General features: G+C 41.6%; 1 protein-coding gene across 1 annotated transcript in view; it reads left to right on the top strand.

The window, feature by feature from the left end:
* The window catches only part of pola1 (polymerase (DNA directed), alpha 1), a 61,900-nt gene that overhangs the window by 3,110 nt on the left and 37,095 nt on the right, over positions 1–21,695 (top strand). Inside the window, exons 9-28 of the mRNA XM_061064288.1 lie at positions 6–177; positions 289–461; positions 558–670; positions 1,183–1,296; positions 1,399–1,473; positions 1,558–1,696; positions 1,786–1,940; positions 2,026–2,110; positions 2,268–2,329; positions 3,231–3,320; positions 3,431–3,547; positions 3,624–3,799; positions 3,998–4,127; positions 4,898–5,017; positions 5,143–5,233; positions 5,337–5,461; positions 5,646–5,795; positions 6,472–6,594; positions 20,752–20,784; positions 21,576–21,668. Coding sequence (XP_060920271.1) covers positions 6–177; positions 289–461; positions 558–670; positions 1,183–1,296; positions 1,399–1,473; positions 1,558–1,696; positions 1,786–1,940; positions 2,026–2,110; positions 2,268–2,329; positions 3,231–3,320; positions 3,431–3,547; positions 3,624–3,799; positions 3,998–4,127; positions 4,898–5,017; positions 5,143–5,233; positions 5,337–5,461; positions 5,646–5,795; positions 6,472–6,594; positions 20,752–20,784; positions 21,576–21,668 — 2,336 coding nt within the window. The remainder of the gene's footprint in view (positions 1–5; positions 178–288; positions 462–557; positions 671–1,182; positions 1,297–1,398; positions 1,474–1,557; positions 1,697–1,785; positions 1,941–2,025; positions 2,111–2,267; positions 2,330–3,230; positions 3,321–3,430; positions 3,548–3,623; positions 3,800–3,997; positions 4,128–4,897; positions 5,018–5,142; positions 5,234–5,336; positions 5,462–5,645; positions 5,796–6,471; positions 6,595–20,751; positions 20,785–21,575; positions 21,669–21,695) is intronic.

Below are 21,695 nucleotides of genomic sequence, written 5' to 3'. Positions count from 1 at the left end.
CTCAGTCAATGATGCAATGGCATTCGATGGGGTGGACTTTGACGAGCCCATGGAGGTCGGGCTTGAGGAGCAGAAACCTGAGATCAAAGATGCAGCTGAGTCTGATCCTAAAGCAGCAGCAGCAGTTGTGGCAGTTAAAACGGAGCCTAAAGCGGAGCCTCAGGATCCAGTCTTAATGTAAGTCTTTTATGTGACCTGTTTGCTCAGACTTTGTACAGAAATAAAGACTCATACATTCTCTACACTTAACTTAAATGCATCTTCCTTGATTCTTCGATCCTTTTCCAGGTCCGGCAGAATCAGCACTTGGGGTCAGGAGGAGGAGGAGGGAGTGGCCAGCGAGGCTCCAGCAGAAGTTCAGGTCGACTCCAGCCGACTCCCGCTGGCGGAGGGACCGGACGGGGAGCAGGTTTTCCGCTTCTATTGGTTGGATGCCTTTGAAGAGCCTTACAGCCAACCAGGCAAGTCACTGTCACTTCAGGAGTAGACCTAATGTGTTGTTCAGTTAGATTTAAAAAAATTGTATTGCTCACCCAGATGCTTTAACCGACTCTTAGGTGTGGTGTACTTGTTTGGGAAAGTGTGGATTGAGTCTGCAAAGTCTCATGTCAGCTGCTGTGTCTCTGTAAAGAACATCGAGCGCACCATGTACTTCCTGCCTCGGGAATATGTGAGTATTTTATCCGAACACATTATCGACAGTGTCATTGTAAAAGGACAGTTTGTTTTCTGGCCAGTCATGATCACATAACATTTGAAGAAATTTAAAGACTAGGTCACCTTTAATCTCTCAAATACTGTATCTCTGTTTAATAATAAACACTAATACTCATTTGACTCATACGCATCACCCACATTTGTTTAAAATGAAGACAACATATTTGTGAGAGGCGGGATAAAATTATTGGGATGCTTTTACTCTCCCCAAATCACAGCTAAAAAAATAAAGTTTATATTACCATGATTCTTAACAAGTAAGTGTTTCAATTCATGCTGTTTCCATACATACAGAATTAAGTCTGTGCATTCAATTAAAAGGTCTTTTGAGCTATAGGACAGTACAAAGCCAGAGACAATAGATTTGCACCGAACATGTATTAGTAGTCTAACATGTCACCTAGCCCGTGAAATCCCCTTAAAAAGTTTCTGCTCGTAATTGTTTGTCTTTGTTTTCATCAACAGAAAGTGAACACAAAAACTGGAGAGGTGTCGGACACTCCCGTGGGAATGATGGACGTCTACCAGGAGTTTAATGAGCTCTCTGAGAAGTTCAAGATCATGAAGTTCAAGTCCAAGGTTGGTGCTAACATCAGTTTTCAGGCTGCATAGGACATATTTTGTATATAGTTTGAAATGTGTGACACTTGTTCTCTTTTTTTTTTCTTCCCCTCTCTGCAGAAAGTTGAGAGGAGTTACGCTTTTGAAATCCCTGATGTGCCCAGTCAGTGTGAATACCTGGAAGTCAGATATTCTGTGAGTAAAATGAACGCACATGCACCAAATGTGGTTGTTTGTTAAAAGTGGTCCAGGACTGAAGCTGGAAATATTGCTTTGCAGGCTGAGTTTCCTGCTCTGCCTTCAGACCTCAAGGGGGCGACCTTTTCCCACATTTTTGGAAACAACACTTCCAGTCTTGAGCACTTCCTCCTCAGCAGGAAGATTAAAGGGCCCTGCTGGTTGGACATCAAGACACCACGTAAGGAAGATCGGAAAGAGCAAAGTTTATATGGAGACTACTTTGAAATTTGGACTCCTCTGAAAGTTTTTTTTGTGTATCTTTGACAGAGCTGATCAGCCAGCCCGTCAGCTGGTGTAAGGTGGAGGCTCTGGCTCTGAGGAGCGACCTGGTTACTGTGGTTAAAGACCTGCCACCTCCACCCATCACCGTCATGTCCATCAGTCTCAAGACCATCCAGAACCCAAAGACACACCACAACGAGGTTAGAACTCTTACTTGCTTGTTTTGATATTTCTGGTGTTTTATGATATACTTAGTAAGGACCCGGTGATGATTTCTCTCTGCAGATTGTGTCCCTCGCTGCACTCATCCACTATAACTTTCATATGGATAAAGCTGCACCTCAACCTCCTTACCAGACCCATTTCTGTGGCAAGTTATCTCTGCTCGTATTTTAATTAAGTGAATGCTTTATATACATACGTCTTGCTGTAGAGGCCCCGTGTTTACATTTTACTCTGTTCAGTTAGTAATCAGGGTAAATCGACAAACTTGTTGGATTGATTGTTATCTTTTTTTTTCTTTGCAGTTGTCAGTAGACCGGCTGACTGTATTTTCCCCTACGACTTCAAAGAGGCGGTGAGGAAGAAGGTGAGGGTCTGTTTGTTTGGTCTGGGTAAACTGGATTGCCCTTTAGAATTTAAAGTTGTTTTAGTCTGAGAACCGGTTGGTTTTGCTCTTTTGCACAAGCATTGTCTTTAAAGAGCCCATATCATGCCCTTTTTGGGGTTTGTATATTTAATCTATGTACCTACTTTTGTATGTTCACAATAGCTAAAGTCCGAAAAAAGTGTCTGTTTTCATGTACTGCTCCTCCTTGCTCCCTCTCCGCTCTGAGTCCGTCAGCTACGCTCTGTTGAGCCCACACTGTTAGACCCCACGTGGGCCAAGTCTGCTCTGATTGGTCTGCCGATCCGCTCTGTCATTATTGGTCAGTTGCTCAGTGTGCGTCTCGGAAATTTCAACATGAGCTGCAGGGCTTGCCACAAAGATCAGTGATCTCACACTGACAATGACGTCACACTGACAAATTTTTATCGAGGGGGGCTAGAACCGAGCGTTACATGCGGCTAATGCTACAGCTAACAGGAGGAGGTAGGAGAAGCCGTGTTTCCGCGGACTTTGAATTTTTGCACATAGATGTGCCTAAACATGCACAGGACACATGGAAAACACACTAAAGAGCATATAAAACCAGAAAAAGCATAATGTGGGACCTTTAAGAAATATTAATCATTTTAGTGTGTGCAGGAGTTTTTCCTACATGGCTGGATTGTCTAATTACCAGAAAGAAACTGTGAATAAGATGATGCTAAGCTTTAGTCACATGGAACAGTGGTACAGTACTTTACAGAAGGGTAGCTGTATACAATGTGTACAAAAATTAGATTTGTATACATAATGATGAAATGTTTTCTTTATTCATGAAGAACTTTTCTCTTGATGTACTTGACCATAAACATCAACAATGGTGCCTCTGTTCCTCTGTTAGAACGGTAAAGTGGAGATAGCTTCTACAGAGAGGACTCTGCTCGGCTTCTTCTTGGCCAAGATGCACAAAATCGACCCTGATGTGCTGGTGGTGAGTAGAATCATCTGAACTTATTAGAGATAAATCCTTGATGTGAAGCTGCTGTGTTGCGCTGATGTTACATTTAGTGTTTTTAATCCTTCATTTTTTTTTGTCTGTAGGGTCACGACATCTTTGGCTTTGACCTCGAAGTGATTCTGCAGAGGATCAATTTCTGCAAAGTTCCCCACTGGTCTAAAATGGGACGCCTCAGGAGGGCCAACATGCCCAAATTAGGGGTAAAATCTTTCGGAAAAGAAGCTAATTTTGTTTTATACCATATTATACACCACTCAACGTTGTATTCCTGTCCAGGGTCGAGGGTCCTTTGCAGAAAAGAGCGCAACCTGCGGGCGTCTGGTGTGCGACGTGGAGATCTCAGCCAAGGAGCTGATTCGCTGTAAAAGTTACCATCTGACTGAACTGACTGCACAGGTGCTGAAGACAGAGAGAGTGGCGGTCCCTCAGGAAAACATCAAGAATCTCTACAGGTTTGTATATCCTTAAAGTGACAGTTCAACCAACAAGAGAAAAGAAAAAGGCAGAAGGTCTAAAACGTCTAAAACTCTGTTGGTGTTTAAGTTGGATTTGTCTTCTTATTAAACACTGTATGTTGTTTTTTTAACCCGAAATAGTGTGTGTGTGTGTGTATATTCATCCTAAAGTGTGTGTGTATGTTTCTGCGTCAGTGACTCTCCTCACCTGCTCTACCTGCTGGAGATGACATGGACAGACGCCAAGCTGATCCTCCAGATCATGTGTGAGCTCAACGTGCTGCCGCTGGCGCTGCAGATCACCAACATCGCTGGCAACGTCATGGTAACGCACAAGAAAACCTTTGACCTTTACTGTCATTAGACCACAGACGTTAAATAAATACAACTGAAATGTAACAGCAGAAGATGCAGTTTGCTGAGTACTGACACTTAGATTTGAATCTGCCTGGAGCGCTGGTGGCCTCGTGGTTAGTTTGTGCGCTTTATGTACAGAGGCTGTTGTCCTAGAAGCCGGCTGCCCAGGTTCAAATCCAGCCTGTGGCTCTTTTCCCCCATTTCATTCCCCTGTCTCTCTCTCCCTCCTTTCCAACTCTTTCCATTGTCCTGTCTCAATTAAAGGTAAAAAAAAGCCCCAAAATGTATCTAAAAAATCAACCAACCAAACAAAGTTTTTCTTCTGCCTGAACTGATCCTAGTGTCTGATTTGGTTTAATAAATCAAAATACACCATTCAAACAACCCTACTCATAGAAAAAAAAAATCCAAACACGCATGACAAAAGAAACAGGGATGGCAGATCGATGAGGGTTTTTAAGATACAAGACGGCAGCTCTTCTCCATTACTGTACAGAAAATTGGAGTTACAAACAAAACCGTTTTCAGACAAATACAGGACGTGTTCTTATGTGAATGAGGATAAAATACATGAAGCATTAAAACACACATATGGTTCAAGACTCATCAAGGCTTAGAGTCCGACTGCTTTGATTCACGTGTGTCACGGGAGAATTTGTCTTTTTTGTCATATTATTCATGTTTATTCATTATTACTGGATCCATGACCTGATTTCTCCTCCTCCTCCTCCCCTGCAGTCTCGCACTCTGATGGGCGGTCGCTCTGAGAGGAATGAGTTCCTGTTGCTTCATGCCTTCCACGACAAAAACTTCATCGTCCCAGACAAACCCTCCTTTAAAAAGGCTCAGCTGGAAGCGGTAAACCCCACACACACACACGACTGCCCCAATGCAAAACCACACACACTCATAGCTTCTTTTTTTTTTATAATTTCCAGTCATGTGACCAATTTTTGCTGCACATTTTTCTGTCTGTGTCCCAGGTGGACGGAGAAGATGATGCTGATACAGGGAAAGGCAAGCGGAGAAAGAAGGCGGCCTATGCTGGAGGTCTGGTGCTGGATCCTAAAGTTGGTAAGGCTTAGTTTTTAGTTGGAGGTCTTCTATATCTCTGTATTTGTCTCATTTCTGTGTGAGCACATTTTTCTGTAACCTCCCTCTCTCTCTTTCTGTGCAGGTTTCTACGACAAGTTTGTGCTGCTGCTGGACTTCAACAGCCTGTATCCCTCCATCATCCAGGAGTTCAACATCTGCTTCACCACTGTGCAGAGGGAGGCTTACAATGCACAGAAGAAGAGTCAGGTGAGTGTGCACAGTTTGTGTAACGAAATCACCCATTCATCAATAATATCAAAAATCATGAATCGCCTATGAAGCCCAGACAAGATGTTTGAAGAGCATCATCATCCTGCTCCCTGGCCTGACGTTTTAGTTTCACGGGGAAAAGTTTAAGCTCAACCTCCGACTTTTGTTTCCCTGGTAACAGGAGGATGAATCCGAGGAGATTCCTGAAATCCCAGATTCAGACCTGGAGATGGGAATTCTGCCCAAAGAAATCAGAAAGCTGGTTGAGAGACGTAAACAAGTCAAACAGCTGATGAAACAGCAGGACATCAACCCAGACATCTACCTGCAGGTACACACACACACACACACACACACACACACACACACTCACACTCACACTCACACTCACACTCACAGATCACATGTGCACACTGGAACACACAAACACACATTCATTTGACCTGTTCGGAGTGCTTACCTTCCTAGACAGTGAGTAGAGCACCTAGTCCGTTGGTCACGTAGCCTGGTGCAGTTTAGAAGGTTTAGTATTAATTAAACAGTTAATTAACAATCTGTGTTTTATTATGAAGAGTCGATTGAATATCCATTAAAGAAAATGTACAACAAATGTTGTTTTTGCTGTTACTTATGGTTGTGTAAGAAAGAAAGTAGAAATTAGAAGGTCAGACCTTGAAAACATTGGTGCATCTCTCTTTAAAATCCCACAATTTGTCATGCAAAACCTTTCAAAACATAAATGCACTACAGCAAATAATTGAACATAAACCACAGTTATGCAAATTTGAAGGTGAGGATGTTATGAAGCATACCAACAGTGCACAGTTGGGTGTCTCAGTAAAATATAGTACTAAATAGCTATTAATTAGGGGCATTGCTGCTGTTTGACAAAATGGTCAAACATTAAAATGTGGACGTAAAAGAATTGCCCATAAACAGAGCCAAGGCAACTTATTGATTTAATCTTTGACAATGTTTGACCTAATTGGATTCTTTCTGTCCTTCAGTACGACATCCGTCAGAAGGCTCTGAAGCTAACTGCTAACAGCATGTACGGCTGCCTGGGGTTCAGCTACAGCCGCTTCTACGCCAAGCCGCTGGCCGCCCTGGTCACACACAAGGGGAGAGAGGTGAGTCAAATGAGCACACTGTACCTAAAGACAACTGAGCCTGGTTAAAGCTGTCGCACCTCTGAAGAAAAAAAAAGTGATGTAAAGGAGCTACGAGTTAACACACTAGGACATGTTGAATGATTGGATTTAGACTCAGGTCTTTGGAGTCGAACTACAGCCAACACAAAAAAAAGTTACATTTTCATCCACAAGAGGGCACTCCAACATCACTTTCCACATCATGCAACACTCCTTCCACTTCAAGCTTTCTTTCCTGACTTTCTCCTCACCCCATGCTTCTTTTTTGTTTCCTCCTGTCTTACAACTGTCATCCATCCTCTCCACAAAATAATCTGCCTCTGTCACCCCGTGCCCTTCTGAGCTCTAAACACGATTATTCCTTCAAGATTAAAAGACACGCAAGTGTGATGTGACTACCGACTGTGATATCAATAGCTCTGTGTAAGTATTTTCCAGTAACAAAACACCACAGGCACACACATGAAGCACACACTCTCTCCATGTAAAGTCTGATTGTGTTGACTTCATTCAACGCGCTCACACAAATTGAACAGCATGGGTGTGCACAGAGGCATGTGTGCAGCATGAGATAAACAGCTAAACCTGGTATTGTAACTGAACGCCCCACACACACACACACACACACACACACACACACACACACACACACACACACACCATGTCCCTGGTAGTACTCATGTTCATTTAATGAGCTCTAACAGTACACATCCTCAGCATAGGCGTCCAGCTTTGCCTCAGGGGACTCCTTCATTAAGATCCCCTTACACAGGCATTGTGCTCCCTAATAGAGGGCAGGGCCGTAACGCAGAGTGTGTGTGTGTGTGTGTGTGTGTTTTGTCAGTCCCTCCAGTCACGTCGTTGTGGGGCTGACAGAGCTACATTGTAAAAGGTGAATGTTTGATTCGTTGGAACAGGTGGGAGCTTGTCTCCTTCCAGACGTACTGCTTATATATTTGTCAACAGAGGTGGACCGGTTAATTACATTTCACCTCCCTCTGACTTTAGATTATATAACAAATGTTGCTTATCTCACCCAAGCCTTTACTGAAGTTGTGTGCAGGCTTGTTAAACTGAAATGCCATGCAACTAGGCATGTATTCCTCATAGGTGAGGATCTTTTTAGGAAATCCCTCATTGAAGTTTATAAACTGTCAGAATTATTTTAGATCTAATAATAATGAATCTCCAAAAGTGTAGCAGCTTACATTAACAGAGTCCTCCAATGCAAATGATCTTATGCACTTCTGTGTAATATCTGTTATTTGTGATTTTCATTGGTTTGTGCTTTTCTGTTTACATCTGGATTTAAAAAAATAATAATGGTTGCTACTGTGGAGGCAGCTACATTTGTACAAGGCAAATTTGCTCATTGGGAAAGTGTATCTGACGTAGTGTGTTGTTACACAATACTAACCTTCCCTCTTATACTGACGATACAAGAACACTTAACAAATGTATTTTTTTACATACGATAAGTGTTCTGTAGCTTTTTGTGCTAACAATGTTGTTATTATTTAGCGCAGTGTGTCCTAAAGTTCTCTTACTAACACACATACACATTTTAACAGCTTTGCTGCACAACCTTCACTAGTCTGGAGAAAACGCTGACAGTAATTTATCATTCATGACGTGCACACTCAAAATAACGTTGGGTTTGTCTGTTACATCGGAGCATTCATTTGTCATATAAGGAATATGTAAGCATATAACTACATTTCTAAATTGGAATATAATACTGGCTTTCGTAGAAAATGACATTTCATTGACTTACATTCTGCATTAAAAAAACTGAACTTTTAACACCAATAGTCTAACATGTAAATGTAAGGAGATAAAACAATGTCATTAATTCTGAGTCAATTTACAGGCCACAAAAGCTGAAAGTTGATGTGATTTGAGTTTGCTGTATAAGAAGAATAAAAATGTGACGGTCTTTTTCAAGACCAATTTAAACACAAAAAGTGTTTTCTCTGGAGGACACAGAAATACAGATGCAGTGTTAGTGATGAGGAGGAAACCCTCGAATGAATGTGTCTTATTATCATATCGGAGTATAATTCTGAATATAATTCAATTTGACTGTCGGAGAATTATTATTGGAAAAATAAACACTGACTCTTAAAAAGATATGCTATGACCTAAAGGCATGTAAGTGGTCTATTTATTCCAGGTTTAGAAATAACATTTAGACTGTTATTGTTATTATCGTATAACTTAAATAGTTTTTTCTTTTTTTGCCACAACTTGTCAGGAATAACAACTTTTATTTTGACATGCCTTTATGATAGAATATTTTCAAACCTGCTCATGACCTACTTCACCTCCAGATATCTCTCCATAGCCACCTGAAGTTATCCAGATTACTGAAGAAACAGGAAACAAGTTTGATTATGTTTAATGTGGTTTCGGCTTCAGTCGAACTTTGCACACAGTGGCGGACTGATATGACGGGTTGAAGAGATGTGCAGGAAAAGGTCACAGAGTTAGATCTGAAGCCACAGCCTGCTCAGCACATAGCAGGGACCTGAACTTGCTGATGTTGCAGGGGATCCCACCCTGTACAATCTGAGTGTTTTGTTTACTTTGTATCCACGATCCGAGCCACACATCTATTTATACGAGGTTGTGTTTGGGCAACCAGGGAGTCCCACTGTAAATAAGATACTGTAAATAATGTTGTTGAGGCTCTTTTGGCAGCGACCAGCCGCTGTGGGATTTTTTAATACTGATTTGATTTCTTAGATAAAATAATTGGCAGTGTTATGATGGCTGCTTAAAAAGACACATTACATATATACAAATTTAGTGTTGCCTGTCAGCTCCGTTATGTTGCCCTGGAGGCGGCGCTGGAAGAATTTCACTTACGGTACACTTTCAAAAATCCAGTTACCCAGTACTGTTTAAACTGTTCTTAAACTTCTGTCCTATCACATAATCATTTTAATGCATTTTAATCTTTTTATGCTATTTTTTAAAAACTTTAGCTTTTCTAAAACTTCCAGCTGTGTCCCCAGTATACCAGCTGTCCCACTGGCCACATGTCTGCTGGTTCGCCAGGGCAAGAGGCAATAAGCAGTTTGGTTCAGGGAACAAAATGAAGCCCTGTTATTGAATTTATATGAAGCCCTGAAGTTAATCGGCCATAAGCCAATGGTTCTTGGTAGTTTCCGACTGCAGCGAGCCAGAAAGGCCAACTGGCATTGATGGCGAGGTTTCTTGTGTATTTGTGGGTATTGCCGTTTGCACCCCCGCCCCCATTTGAATCGTCACATTTGCACTCTACTTTCATATCATGATTTAGGAGGCTTTTTATTTCTGTAATTGTAACACGTACACCGACCACTAGTCCTTCCCACAGTGTAAATCCAGCCCCCGAGCCCCCTCATCCCTTCATCTGTTGGGACGGTTGTGCTGTTTGAATGTGCATGTGTTCTCTGTATTTATTGATTGGCTTAGCGCTCATCTTTCTCTCACTCTCGTTTTAAATTGGGGCCTAACCCCCCTCGTGGCGGGACAGGGTCAGGCTAGGGTCCGCTGTGGTTTCTCAGGCCTGTGTCGGGTTTGGATGAGGGGGCTTAGAGGGGGATGCCAGACCCTCGACGGTGGCTCTTCTGATCAGACTTGCCAAGTTAAGAGAGGAAAGTCCCCCCCCCCACCCCCCCACCCCCCACACCACTTATCTCCCCTCCTGACTCTTGTTCGGTTCCTTGAGTATGTCTTGCATCTATGTGTCTTCATGTTGTGATATACATGTGTCTATTCGCACAAGTGCTACTGGCCGAACTCTGCCCTTTGTCGGGGAGACCATTTGTTGTAGCCCTGCTCTGTCCTGGTATGTGTGGGTATTAAGGGGGGGGATGATGGGTATTAAGAGGAAGGTGAAGGTTTAGGATTACACAGCAACAGATTGATGTCCCCCTCAACCCCTCAGCGTTATTTTGGGTTCTTTTGTATGTTCGCCAGAGAAACAGATATACGTAACACAGACGGCTTACAAGCATGTGGTTATAATAGGCTGATAAAAGCATTTGTCATGTATGGGTGACTTTTATAACTTTTTCAGACAACGCCTGCTGGCTCGAGGATCCCCAACTTCAGCTGAAAAATAAAACAAGAAATGACAATGAAAAAAAAAAAGAGGTTTTCCTGTCGATGTTTTTGTAGAGCAGAGATCAGGAGGTTGGAAAAACTCTCCAGCATTTGGCTGGTTGTTGGTGTTAATTTCCATAGCTGGTGTTAATGTTGCTAGCCACAGTCATAGCAAATAAAGTGTCTGTTAACAGCCAAGGGCACAACACGCGATTCTTTCCCGGAGTGTAGTTCACTTTTCACTTTGGCGTCTTTAAATAAGTAAAGACAAAAAAATGAATCCATTTTTTTTTTTTAGATGTTTTGGTAGGAAACAATTTAAAGATCTGTTGTGGCTCAACACAAAACGGTGTGTGTGTGTGTGTGTGTGTACCTCCTCTTAATCGAGTGATGTTAACAACAGAGGCTGGTGGAAGCCGCTGATTGTTGAGGAACGCAGATTGGTTCGACCTTTGACTCTTTTTCCAGCAAATCTGACGACCATTAGCAGGTGTGTGTGTGTGTGTGTGTGTGTGTGTGTGTGTGTGTGTGTGTGTGTGTGTGTGTGTGTGTGTGTCTGTGGATGGAGGACGACTCCTGAAAGCCATTCTGCTGTAATTGAGTCTCTGTCCTTGTGTTTAAAAACAGCCTGACAGGAGCTCGTAGTTGACATTATTGGATGGCATGCGGAGTGAAGGACAGAAGCGAGCTTGGGTAACAGAGCCGAGGGTGTGGAGAGGTCAGAGTTTGGCCGGGGTTAAACCCCTGTGTGTGCAAGGGTGCGTGTGCTTGTAATGAAGTCTAAGTAAATATTGTTGCCCCCCCCCCCCCCCCCCCGGGTTTCCCTCATTTAGGTTCTGAATCATTCCTCTTGTCTCAGGAATCACAAATCATTTCCCAGAATTAGACACAAGAATACCTAACGCACCCAATCATGTCTCATCTGTGTGTGCGTCTGTCAGGCTGTGATGAGTAAATACTGCTGCCCCTTTTTCTTTTTCCATTCAGGGTCTCAATCTCTGCTGCCGTCTGAGAACCACAGGTGTCATTTTAATATTTCCCTGAATTAGACGGAAGAATACATAAGCCTGCCTACACTGATACGTAGGCAGTATGTACCACATCAGGTTTCCAGGCTCTTGTGGTCCTCTTAAAGAGCTGGCTTAACTCCTGATAGAAGTGGACTTAACAAATAGTCACATGGGAGCAGCGCTGCTATTTTGGCTTCATTAGCTTGTCTGTGAGGGCTGACAGTGGACAGGACAAGGTTTCAGAATCCAAACAGCGACTTTAGTAACACCTACTAATGAGGCCATGGGAGACCCCGGCTAATAGGAGGGATTAGAATTGATTATGGATTGATTCGACACATGGTGACTTTATCAGGGTAATGATGGAGCTGTAAATGAGAAGATAATTGGTACATGGTTTAAGATGATTTGGAAAGTAGGTGATACAAATGTCCACTTCAAATAAAGCCTTTCAAATGTTCTTCCTGTACGAACTAAAGAATCTGATTCTCTTCTGTTCGACTGCATCAAAGGTGTCAGAAAAATGGCATCATGTAGCTGAGGACATGGTCTTTGAATAATGACAGTGTTTTTAATTGATTGAATTCTTTTGTCATGATTTGCTAACTGTGTCTGTTTGGCACAGAGTAGTTAGTGCATTGTTAATTTTAAGAGCTTGTGTCTGAAAGTGCTTGACTGCTGCTGAAGAAATGACATTAAGAGTGAAATGACAAAGAGAAAAGTGAAGGAGTCGGCATGAAAGATTAACAGTGATGGGGAAACTTAAAAGCTTGGCAGCTCGGAGCTCCTGATTCAGGTAATAATTCTCTGGAGTATCGTCACTATAACTCTTGTTTCATTGTTATGTTATACAGTACATACATACTGTATATACATAACATCTTGATATGCAGTCAGCTGTACTACTGCTGCTTAAAGGAAAAAAATACATTTCTAGGTAACTGGAGAGTAGGTGTCGATATCGGGGAGACAATTTTTTGATACCGATATATTTCTTTGACTTATGAAATCTGTAGAGTTAGATAGATCTAGATGTACTCATTTATCGGTTGATCACTCAGATGCGGCTCAAACACTTGTGGAAGCGATAGACAGTATCATGAAGATTCAACTGGAAAGTAACTGCACTTGTATGTTCATAACTGCTTGACACTTTGGAGAGTAATAAAGCGTGTTATTCATGTAGCACACTCTGCTGGTGACAGCCAGAAAGAGATACAATGATAGTCAAATGAAATGATATTTGACTGGAGAATGAATCAGGTAATATTGGCGATAGTATCGACTAGCCGATTAATCGGTCGGGCTCTAACAAAACCCCCAAATAAAGTCAGTGTGATCGGCTATAATAAATGTAAATCATATACAAGCTCAGACGTACATCTTGATGTTCTTACAGCTTCATACAGCTAACCCACAACCTAATCTAAATGAAAAAAAAGCATCTTCTCATTTATACTTGTTGTATAACTTGTTTGTAAATACAGAAGATGAGGTGAAAACCTAAAGTGTAAATTCTTCTGATATTAACAGCCTGCTTCAAACTATATAGTATGAGCAAGTTAGACACCGGGAACAAGACATCAAGAAAAATATAGGCAGGAACAGGACCAGAGGGAGGATGAAAACATGAAATGAAAGTAAGACGAGGTTGATGTTAATGAAAACTAAAAGGCCTTTATGATCCTCCTAGATCAGGGTTTAAACAGGGTTCCCACTCGTCCTGGAAAACCTGGAAAACAGTTGACTCATTTTTCCAGTACTGGAAAACACCTGGAAAATGGCTAATTTTCTTTCTCTGGCTAATGGTCCTTTTAACTTTGTTAGCGTTGTCTCTTCAAATGCAATACTGCGTTGTTAAGGGTCAAAAATGGACCATAACATGATATTAAATGTTTAACCTCTGAAGCGGTAGCTCACAGTGGGTGTGATTAATCTTGTTAAAGACTACACTTAATATTGGTGTGGCACGATCACGGACTGTCATACCAGCTCGATGTCCTGGAAGATGATCTCTGGAAAAGAGCGGGAACCCTGTTTAAAGGTTTACAGTTTATTTGAATGTGAAATGGATATATGCTACTTTAATTTAAAGTTTAGTCAGGTGAAGTAAATTTATACTGAAATGAGATCTGTCACAGTGTATGAGATTGAGGCTCAGCTTTAAGGACAAACATTATGTTTTATCAATATGTATCTCCACCGCCCTCCATGTAACACTTAAACTCCTTCCATCTCTCTGCATACTGTATACATCCCTCATGTGTCTGGCTTTAAAGGATTCATGGGTGATTCCAGTTGACTGTGTTATAGGGGTGAAGTGACACATCAGGATGTCCCATATTTTTAATTGCGCAGGCAGCAGGAGGATTGTTGTCATTGTCGAGTTATTCTCGGTGAATGACGTTTGTGATCTCAGCCGGTTGTATTAAATCAGACTCAGCTTTACAACGGATCAACCCTCCCCAGCAGCAGACATGAGAACACAACTATGGCATCTGCCAGGACAGGTGTGTGTGTATGGAGTGTGTATGGAGTGTGTATGTGTGTGTATGGTGTGAGAGTGTGTTTCTGTGCTCATACATTCTTGCATGCAAGTGAAATCATTTTGGTGAAAGAAGGCTTTTCACTCTCCGTGGGTGTGTGTGGAGTTGTGTGCACATGAGCGCTCACACCAGCATAAAAGCAACTATAAATCTTTAATGCATCTTTGTGTGTGAGATCGTGTTGGTGAAAGAGGGGGGGGGGGGTCTATGTGCGTGCGTGTGTATTTGCACTGCACCCACCCAGCTCTGACAGTGGTGTGTTCATCCACACGTGCTATTTCAGTCGGTCGACTGTCATCCCAAAATGCTTTTCAGCTGAGTGCTTTTCAAAACAATCGTCACTGGTGCCCCAGGCTCTTTTTACAAGGGTCCTCTGCCGCTCTGAGCCTTAACATGCTGCCTCTGATCTTCTGATCAGTGGAGGGGTGTTTGATGTGTGTGTGTGTGTATGTGCCCTTAGAATGAAATGCTAGACATATTGCTCTTTAACATAAGTATCATTCCATCTATATTATTTTTATTGCTTCCTTTCACACATTTGTCACTCAACCACTGAAGTTCAGCTAAGACTCCCATTCAAAATAACAACCTGGCAAAGGATGAAGAATCTTTTCAGGAGGAGGACGGGCAGGCGGATTAAAATAAAGGATAAATGAGAGCAACATGACAACCAGACAAATAAATCTCAAACCGATAAGACCAACAAGTAGCAGAGCAACAGCTGGGAAGAAGTGGTAAGCACAGCAAGGCAGAGCCCCCTGTTAATTAGCATTCCTCAATTCAAGTCCAAAAATGTTCCCACTGAGCCCAGGAAAAGGAGTGAGGAGAATTCATTAAGGAAAGGACAACTGCAGTGTTAAAAAAAAAAAAAAATCTGAATTCACTTAAAGCAGGTGGATGATGTCACTTGAGTCTGCTCTGTAAAGATAAAATACAATCTAGCAAAAGATGGACTACAAAGAGCACATATGTTTCCCCAGAACAATCTAACCGTGGGTCATTAACTTAAGTCTGGAAAAGTTGTTTAAAAAAAAAGATCTCATAAAGGCCTTAAGAAGGTATGACTCTGAACATTCTGTCTGAGGATGTGAAAACATCTGGAGGGTTTCCTGTCTCTATGTTAATTTTTAAAGACAAATCTATTAGTAATTATATTATTCAAGTCTGAAGTTGAGTTACTATTGTCTCCTAATTATTGTCTGAACGGCAAACAACTCCCACTCCACTGTCACATGTAAAAACTTTATTTATGAAGAGCAAAATGTCCTTTGCACTGTAGTAAGGTTGCATTTTTCTTAATCGATAGTTGAACACGTGAACAAACATTAATTGATTAATCATGAATAATTAATGAGCTACATAACGCACGTCTCTCTCAGTTTATGTTTTATTGAAACCATTATAGCAGCTCTACAGTTACATGAAACAATAGTTCATTATATACAAACAATTCAGACTGATAGAACAACATGGCCCTCGCTTGAAAACAGGGCTCTTTTAAACGTGTGACTGTCCTTACATAACAAGGTCAAACGTGGCGCTACTGCCGTATATTGGTATAAAATGATATTGCATGTGACAACTGGTAAAATTGTAAACAGATTGTCGGTTAAAGACGACATATTATACCCATTTTCGCCTTTTCAAATAGCCCCCTGTGGTCTAAAACCAGCTATCTCAGAATGCTCCGTTTTGGTGTGTGTGTCTCTTTAAATTCGATGAGGCCCCCCCTTGAGTTTTCCCAGTAGGCATCACTCCTTCGCTAGCGAGAATAAAAATGGCGGACCTGCGCAAAAGTTTTGCTCTAGGCTGAGGGTGGAGTCCATAGATGGAGATATCAGGGGAGGAGAGGGGATTTTTTTTAACCAGAATCCCACCGTGACATCACAAGTTGAGCAAATTTGATATGGAGCATTTTTCCTTGTGTTGTAAGACTTATGCAGACCACAAACAAAGGACTGGATGGGTTTATTTCACATTTTGTGGGTTGGTAGACACTCAGGTTACACAAATATACGTTCAAAAACACTGTAAACGTGGATTTTTCATAATATGTCCCCTTTAATACATTTTCAATCAGTTTAATTCTTAACTGTGATTAATCTATTAATGATTAATCCTTAACATCCCTGCACTGTAGCTATAAAGTATTGTTTACTAAATTAAACACAAAGTCTGATTCATATTTGTGGTGGATAAACTTAACCTGCACTAATTTTTATGATCTAAATGTAGAAATACAAATACAGTTTGAATGAGTGATTAATTGGAGGTTGTAAATATCAGTATGCTCAACTTTCTCACCTCCCACGCTTTGACACATGAATCAAAAGAGGGAGAGGGAAGGCGACATTCAGGATGGTCCGGTGTTTCCTACGCTAAAGAAGAAAATGTTTTATCACGACTGACTTTCAAAATACTTCCTGATTGTAAGAAACTTTCCAAACCACAAAGCACCTTGTAATACTTCTTACCTGATGGACACACCTCCTGAGCAATGATACAGATACACATGTAAAGACATAAGACTTTGTTAAAGGGTATAAGTGTGTGAGCAAGAAAAAGTAGTTTACAGGTCTGGGTTTTACCGAGTTTGTATTCTTTTTACAACACAAAAAAAATATCCAATCTTGATCTGTTAAGCTGCTCTAGTCAACAAGACCAGCTGTGCTATTTATTGTGCTGCTGCTGCTGCTGTAGTCGTCTCGCTCGGTCACTTCATGGCAGCTCTGAGTGTCTACTGTTGCACCACTTAACCCAGCTACATCTTTTAGTAACATTGGCAGGGTCAGCTGCCCTGAAGTCTGCCTCCTCAAGTCTCCGGGCAGATTGTGGGGTACATTATGTCTTTAAAAATGGGGAGCACAAAGGGAAAAATGTCACCTGTAAGATGTGAAAGTCAGTGTTGAAGTACTGCAGAAACGCACCAAAAAAAAAAAAAAAAAAATCTCCTCAACACTCACATGTTCTGCTGTCACAAACTGTCCCAACCGAGCAAACTATCCCCGAAAGTCTTAAAGTTGACTTTGTTGTCTTTCTGAAAGTTTTTCATGTCAAGTGGACCTGTGTACTGCACTTTCCCATTCTGATGTTTTTTTGTGGCGTTTAAGCGGGCTATCTATAACACTGATATAGATGTGTGACTTCTAGCATGATTTCAATTTTACAAGAATACTCTACATCAGTGGTACTCGACCTTGTCCAACGCAGGATCGTACCCTATTTATATTAGGTGAGGTCATAGATGAATATTAGATTTTTAACATTTTCTGTTTATGTATTTAGATGAACTTTAATCCAGTTTTTATCTTGTGTCTTGACTGTGAATGTAGCTGCTGTGACGGTGTAATTTGCTGCAAAGGATTAATAAAGTATCAATCCAGATATCTTATTCTCTAACTCATTATAATTTGTGTCAAAAACATTTTTAACCTTCTCATCTTACCTCTCTTCCGTTCTTTCTATTCTCGTATGTACTCACATGCATGCACACACCTGCACCTCTCCTCTAACAGCGTCTTGTCCCCCACCTTTTTTTTTTTGTCCGTTTCCGCTCTTTTGACAGTATTCATTAGCAGTACGCTGGAGGTTTGTTGATGATGACGCGTATCACAACAACTGTCATAAAATACGAGTACAGGACAGCATCAGCAGCTACAGAAAAGATATTAAAATGTCGGCATGAAGTAGCTTCCGTTTTAACAAGAGACATCACACCTCAATCTGTGTGTCCACTGGAGGGATGTAACAGCTGATTTAACTGTCTCTCTCTCTCTGCTCCCCCTTTCTCCCTCGCTTGTGTACGCACGTGATTGCCACAATATACTGATTATTTAAAAAGCTCAACAATTAGCCTTGTGTGGAAGGGAATATGCCTGCGTAGCCCGTCTGACTGTTGTGTAAGCCCTATTTGTTGGAAACACTGTAAATGAGTGAAGTGACATGAAATGAATCATATCTATCCTGTTCTGACCACAGGAACTTTTTCATAGTTCTAGGAACTGTTGGAACCCTCCCCCTTTTTTTAGTGACTCTGCTGTGCAGGAACTATGAACTATTTTAGTTCCTAGAACCCCGTTTAGAGGAACCTTTTTAGCTGGATAACTTTAAAGTAGGTACTCTCCCAGCCCCATGGCGGTGTGAATGCAGACAGAAAAAAGTCCCCATGAGGGAAATCCTTAGTGGATAGTTCCTCTTCAAAAAGTCCCCAGAACTGTTTTGTCCATAAACACCTAATGTTTCACTTTTTTTAAAAAATGATTTTAATTTTTAATAGGACTCAAAACACCCCAAGCTGTCAGAAAAGAGCCACATGCAGCTCGGGAGTACTGCAGCTCTAAATGAGTCACTTTCCAAAACGGGCTTGATGTCAAAGAAGTCTGAGTCCCGTGTCCAGCTTTTTCAGTTGTTTGCCCCAGTATGAGTGGCATGCATGGTGCAGACTAGTGGACTCATCAGAGCGAAGACATACACACTCTTCTTTACCTCCTGCCGCAGTGTGTTTGCATTGGCCCCTAAAATATGTGTGTGTCGGTATGTGCTCTCTCACACACACACACACACACACACACACACACACACACGCCAGCTACACACATTGCATCATGGTCAAACGACTTGTCTTTCACACGGTTCATTCCTTAAAGCAGCCTGTCCAGCTGGAAGTGACAGCATATGGAAAACCCGTCTAAATGAGTCCACACATCAATTACATCAACACATTCTCACCTCGCTCGACTCCCCCTTCTCCCCCAGCCTCAAATCACTTTGCTTTCGCTCCGCGTCTGTCGTTCCCACATCTCCCTATTCATCACTTCTCTGCCGTCTCCCGTCTGATCACCGCAGACCCTGCTACCGCCTCTCCTCATCTCCAGATTCTCCTCTGCTGCTTTAAGAAAGTGGAACTTGTAACTGAAGAGTTTGTAGCTTGTAATGAAGGCTTGATGTATCAATATATTGATATTCAACATGATGTGATAAAAGTTTGTCAGCACAAGGAGTTTGGCATAGACAAGGCAGGTTTATTTATAATGCACGTTTCAGAAACTCAAAGTTCCTCACAAAGGAGATCAAAAAAATCATGACATACTTTTCAGAAGGGTCGACTTTTCTTTGTTTTGATCGGTCTTATTATGCAATAATCTAATACTTTGAGGTCCTGGATTGTTGCTTTTTCTCGAGCTGTATGTTTAAAATATCAAGATTAAATCAACAAAAAGGCTTAAAATAGAGAATATGAAAGTCTGACTTTTAGACTTAAACTAAGGAAAGACTTTTTCCACGATGTTCTTATTTTACTGTATGAGTTGCACCTTTTATACCAGCATCCTTTTTGTGAGCATTTCTACCAACTGTGGACTCCAGCATTTTAAACCACTTCAAGGTGTGGGGGTTAAACAACCCACTTAACACTAATTACTAAATACATCGCTGATGAACACGTTTATCTAGAAGAAATTCTTGACTTAAAGGCTCTAATGTTATAATGTGCACATTAATTTGCCTTTTAAGTCTTTCAATTCAAACAAGTGTGTTTGTGCTTCATGTAAGAGTTTGTGTGTGTTTGTGGTGAGACCTTGACCTTGACTTGAGTCTCTAATGGAGGAGGCTGTTCTGTGAAAGACTCAAACTCCCCCCGTTCTCCAGTGGTATGTAGCAGCCCATAAAGCATGCTTAAGTCCCACTCTGGTTTCAGGGAGTGGAGTCCCCCCTCCTCATCTGTCCGCAGCCTGACCCCGCCCCTTCCTCACACTCTGAAATAGCCACGTCCTTGTCCCCACACGGAGCGCAGTGTGAGTCGGGGTGTGTATATATGCAGCCGTGGTTGATTGAGGAGCAGATTGCTGGTGACAGGTCGCACTGCGTTCCGTCCCTCCGACCCCCCAGATTAGCCACCCAGAGCCCCCACCCTCCAACCCCTACCACTACCCTGCCCTCCCTTTCTCTGGGCCCCCACCTGTTTGGATCCCTCTGCCGCTCTGATCTAACACACACACACACACACACACACACACACACACACACACACACACACACACACACACACACAGTGGACAACCTGCGTTAACAGATTTCTCTTATTTGTCCGTCACTCACTCTGCGGGTGATGAAGGCCATTACGAGTCATTAAGGTGCGTGTGTGTGTGTATGTGTGTGTGTGTGTTGCCTGGCTGGGATGTGTGTGGGTTGAAAAGACGCCTGTCACAGCACGCTCTCATAATTGCCCTCTTAGCCAATTATCCCCCATTTAAAAGCAAGTCACCTGCTCTGCTCTCATGTCCACACAATTTTGCAAGTTCGCACACACACACACACACACACACACACACTAACACACACTTAGACCGAATAAATAACAGAGAATCTTAATGTTTAATCATTGTTTGTTCCTGAGTGATATGTTTGTTTACTATGCTGAAAAGCTGGGCTTGTTATGCTCTCCGGTGTTTGTGTCCATTCATAATGTTCCGTCTGCTTTTCTCTTTCAGATTCTGATGCACACCAAAGACCTGGTTCAGAAGGTGAGTTATAAACAGGTCTCTCTTAGCATCCGAATGTAGTAAGGGAGAGATTGATCGAAACATAACATATTACATACATACTACAACGTATGATATTTTGCATTTCCATATTCAAAAAGTAATTCATGATAACACCTTAATACAGAATAGAGGTGAAGTAAGTAAGAAAAAAAAGATATTGCATATTAGTACAATATACATGATCTTATTTTAAGGTTTATATATGTATGTATACATGTATATTTACTGCCTGTGCAGTATATGTTATTATCACACATTATACAGAGATAGTAATATGTAAAAAGAAGTAAAGTGCATTACTTCTGGGGCGCTGGTAGAGTAGTGGTTAGTGTGCAAGTCCCATGCACGGAGGTTGTAGTCCTCCAAGCAGGGACCGGGGTTCAAATCCGACTTGTGGCTCCTTTGCTGCATGTCATTCCCCACTCTCTCTCTCTCTCTCTCTCTCCCTAACTTATGACTCTATCCACTGTCCCATCTCTAAAAAATAAAGGAACAAAATGTAAAAAAATATATATATATTTTACTGTTATAATCAAAAGAGTATTTTTCCTGTTTGCACTGTGGACATGCAGATTTGTTTTCTTTTAAGGTGTTTTTTTTGTTGCTGCTGATGAATAGAAATTGAGATAGAAGTAACATTTTGTGTTGTACGAGAAAGTAATTCCGTTAATTATTTTCATTATCCTGTTATGAGATTAGGCTTATAAATGATTGTCTATTACTTTCCTAACACTTCTTCCTTTATGTTCTTCTCCTCTTACATGACCCAGATGAATCTGGAAGTCATCTATGGAGATACAGACTCTATCATGATCAACACCAACAGCAGGTCTCTGGAGGAAGTCTTCAAACTTGGCAATAAGGTTTGAGAAAAGAAGATGATCCATTTT

Source organism: Labrus mixtus, chromosome 19 (genome assembly GCF_963584025.1).
Source record: "Labrus mixtus chromosome 19, fLabMix1.1, whole genome shotgun sequence".
NCBI lineage: Eukaryota > Metazoa > Chordata > Actinopteri > Labriformes > Labridae > Labrus > Labrus mixtus.
The sequence above is the reverse complement of the archived record's forward strand: the minus strand, read 5'-3'. Positions and strand labels throughout refer to the sequence as shown.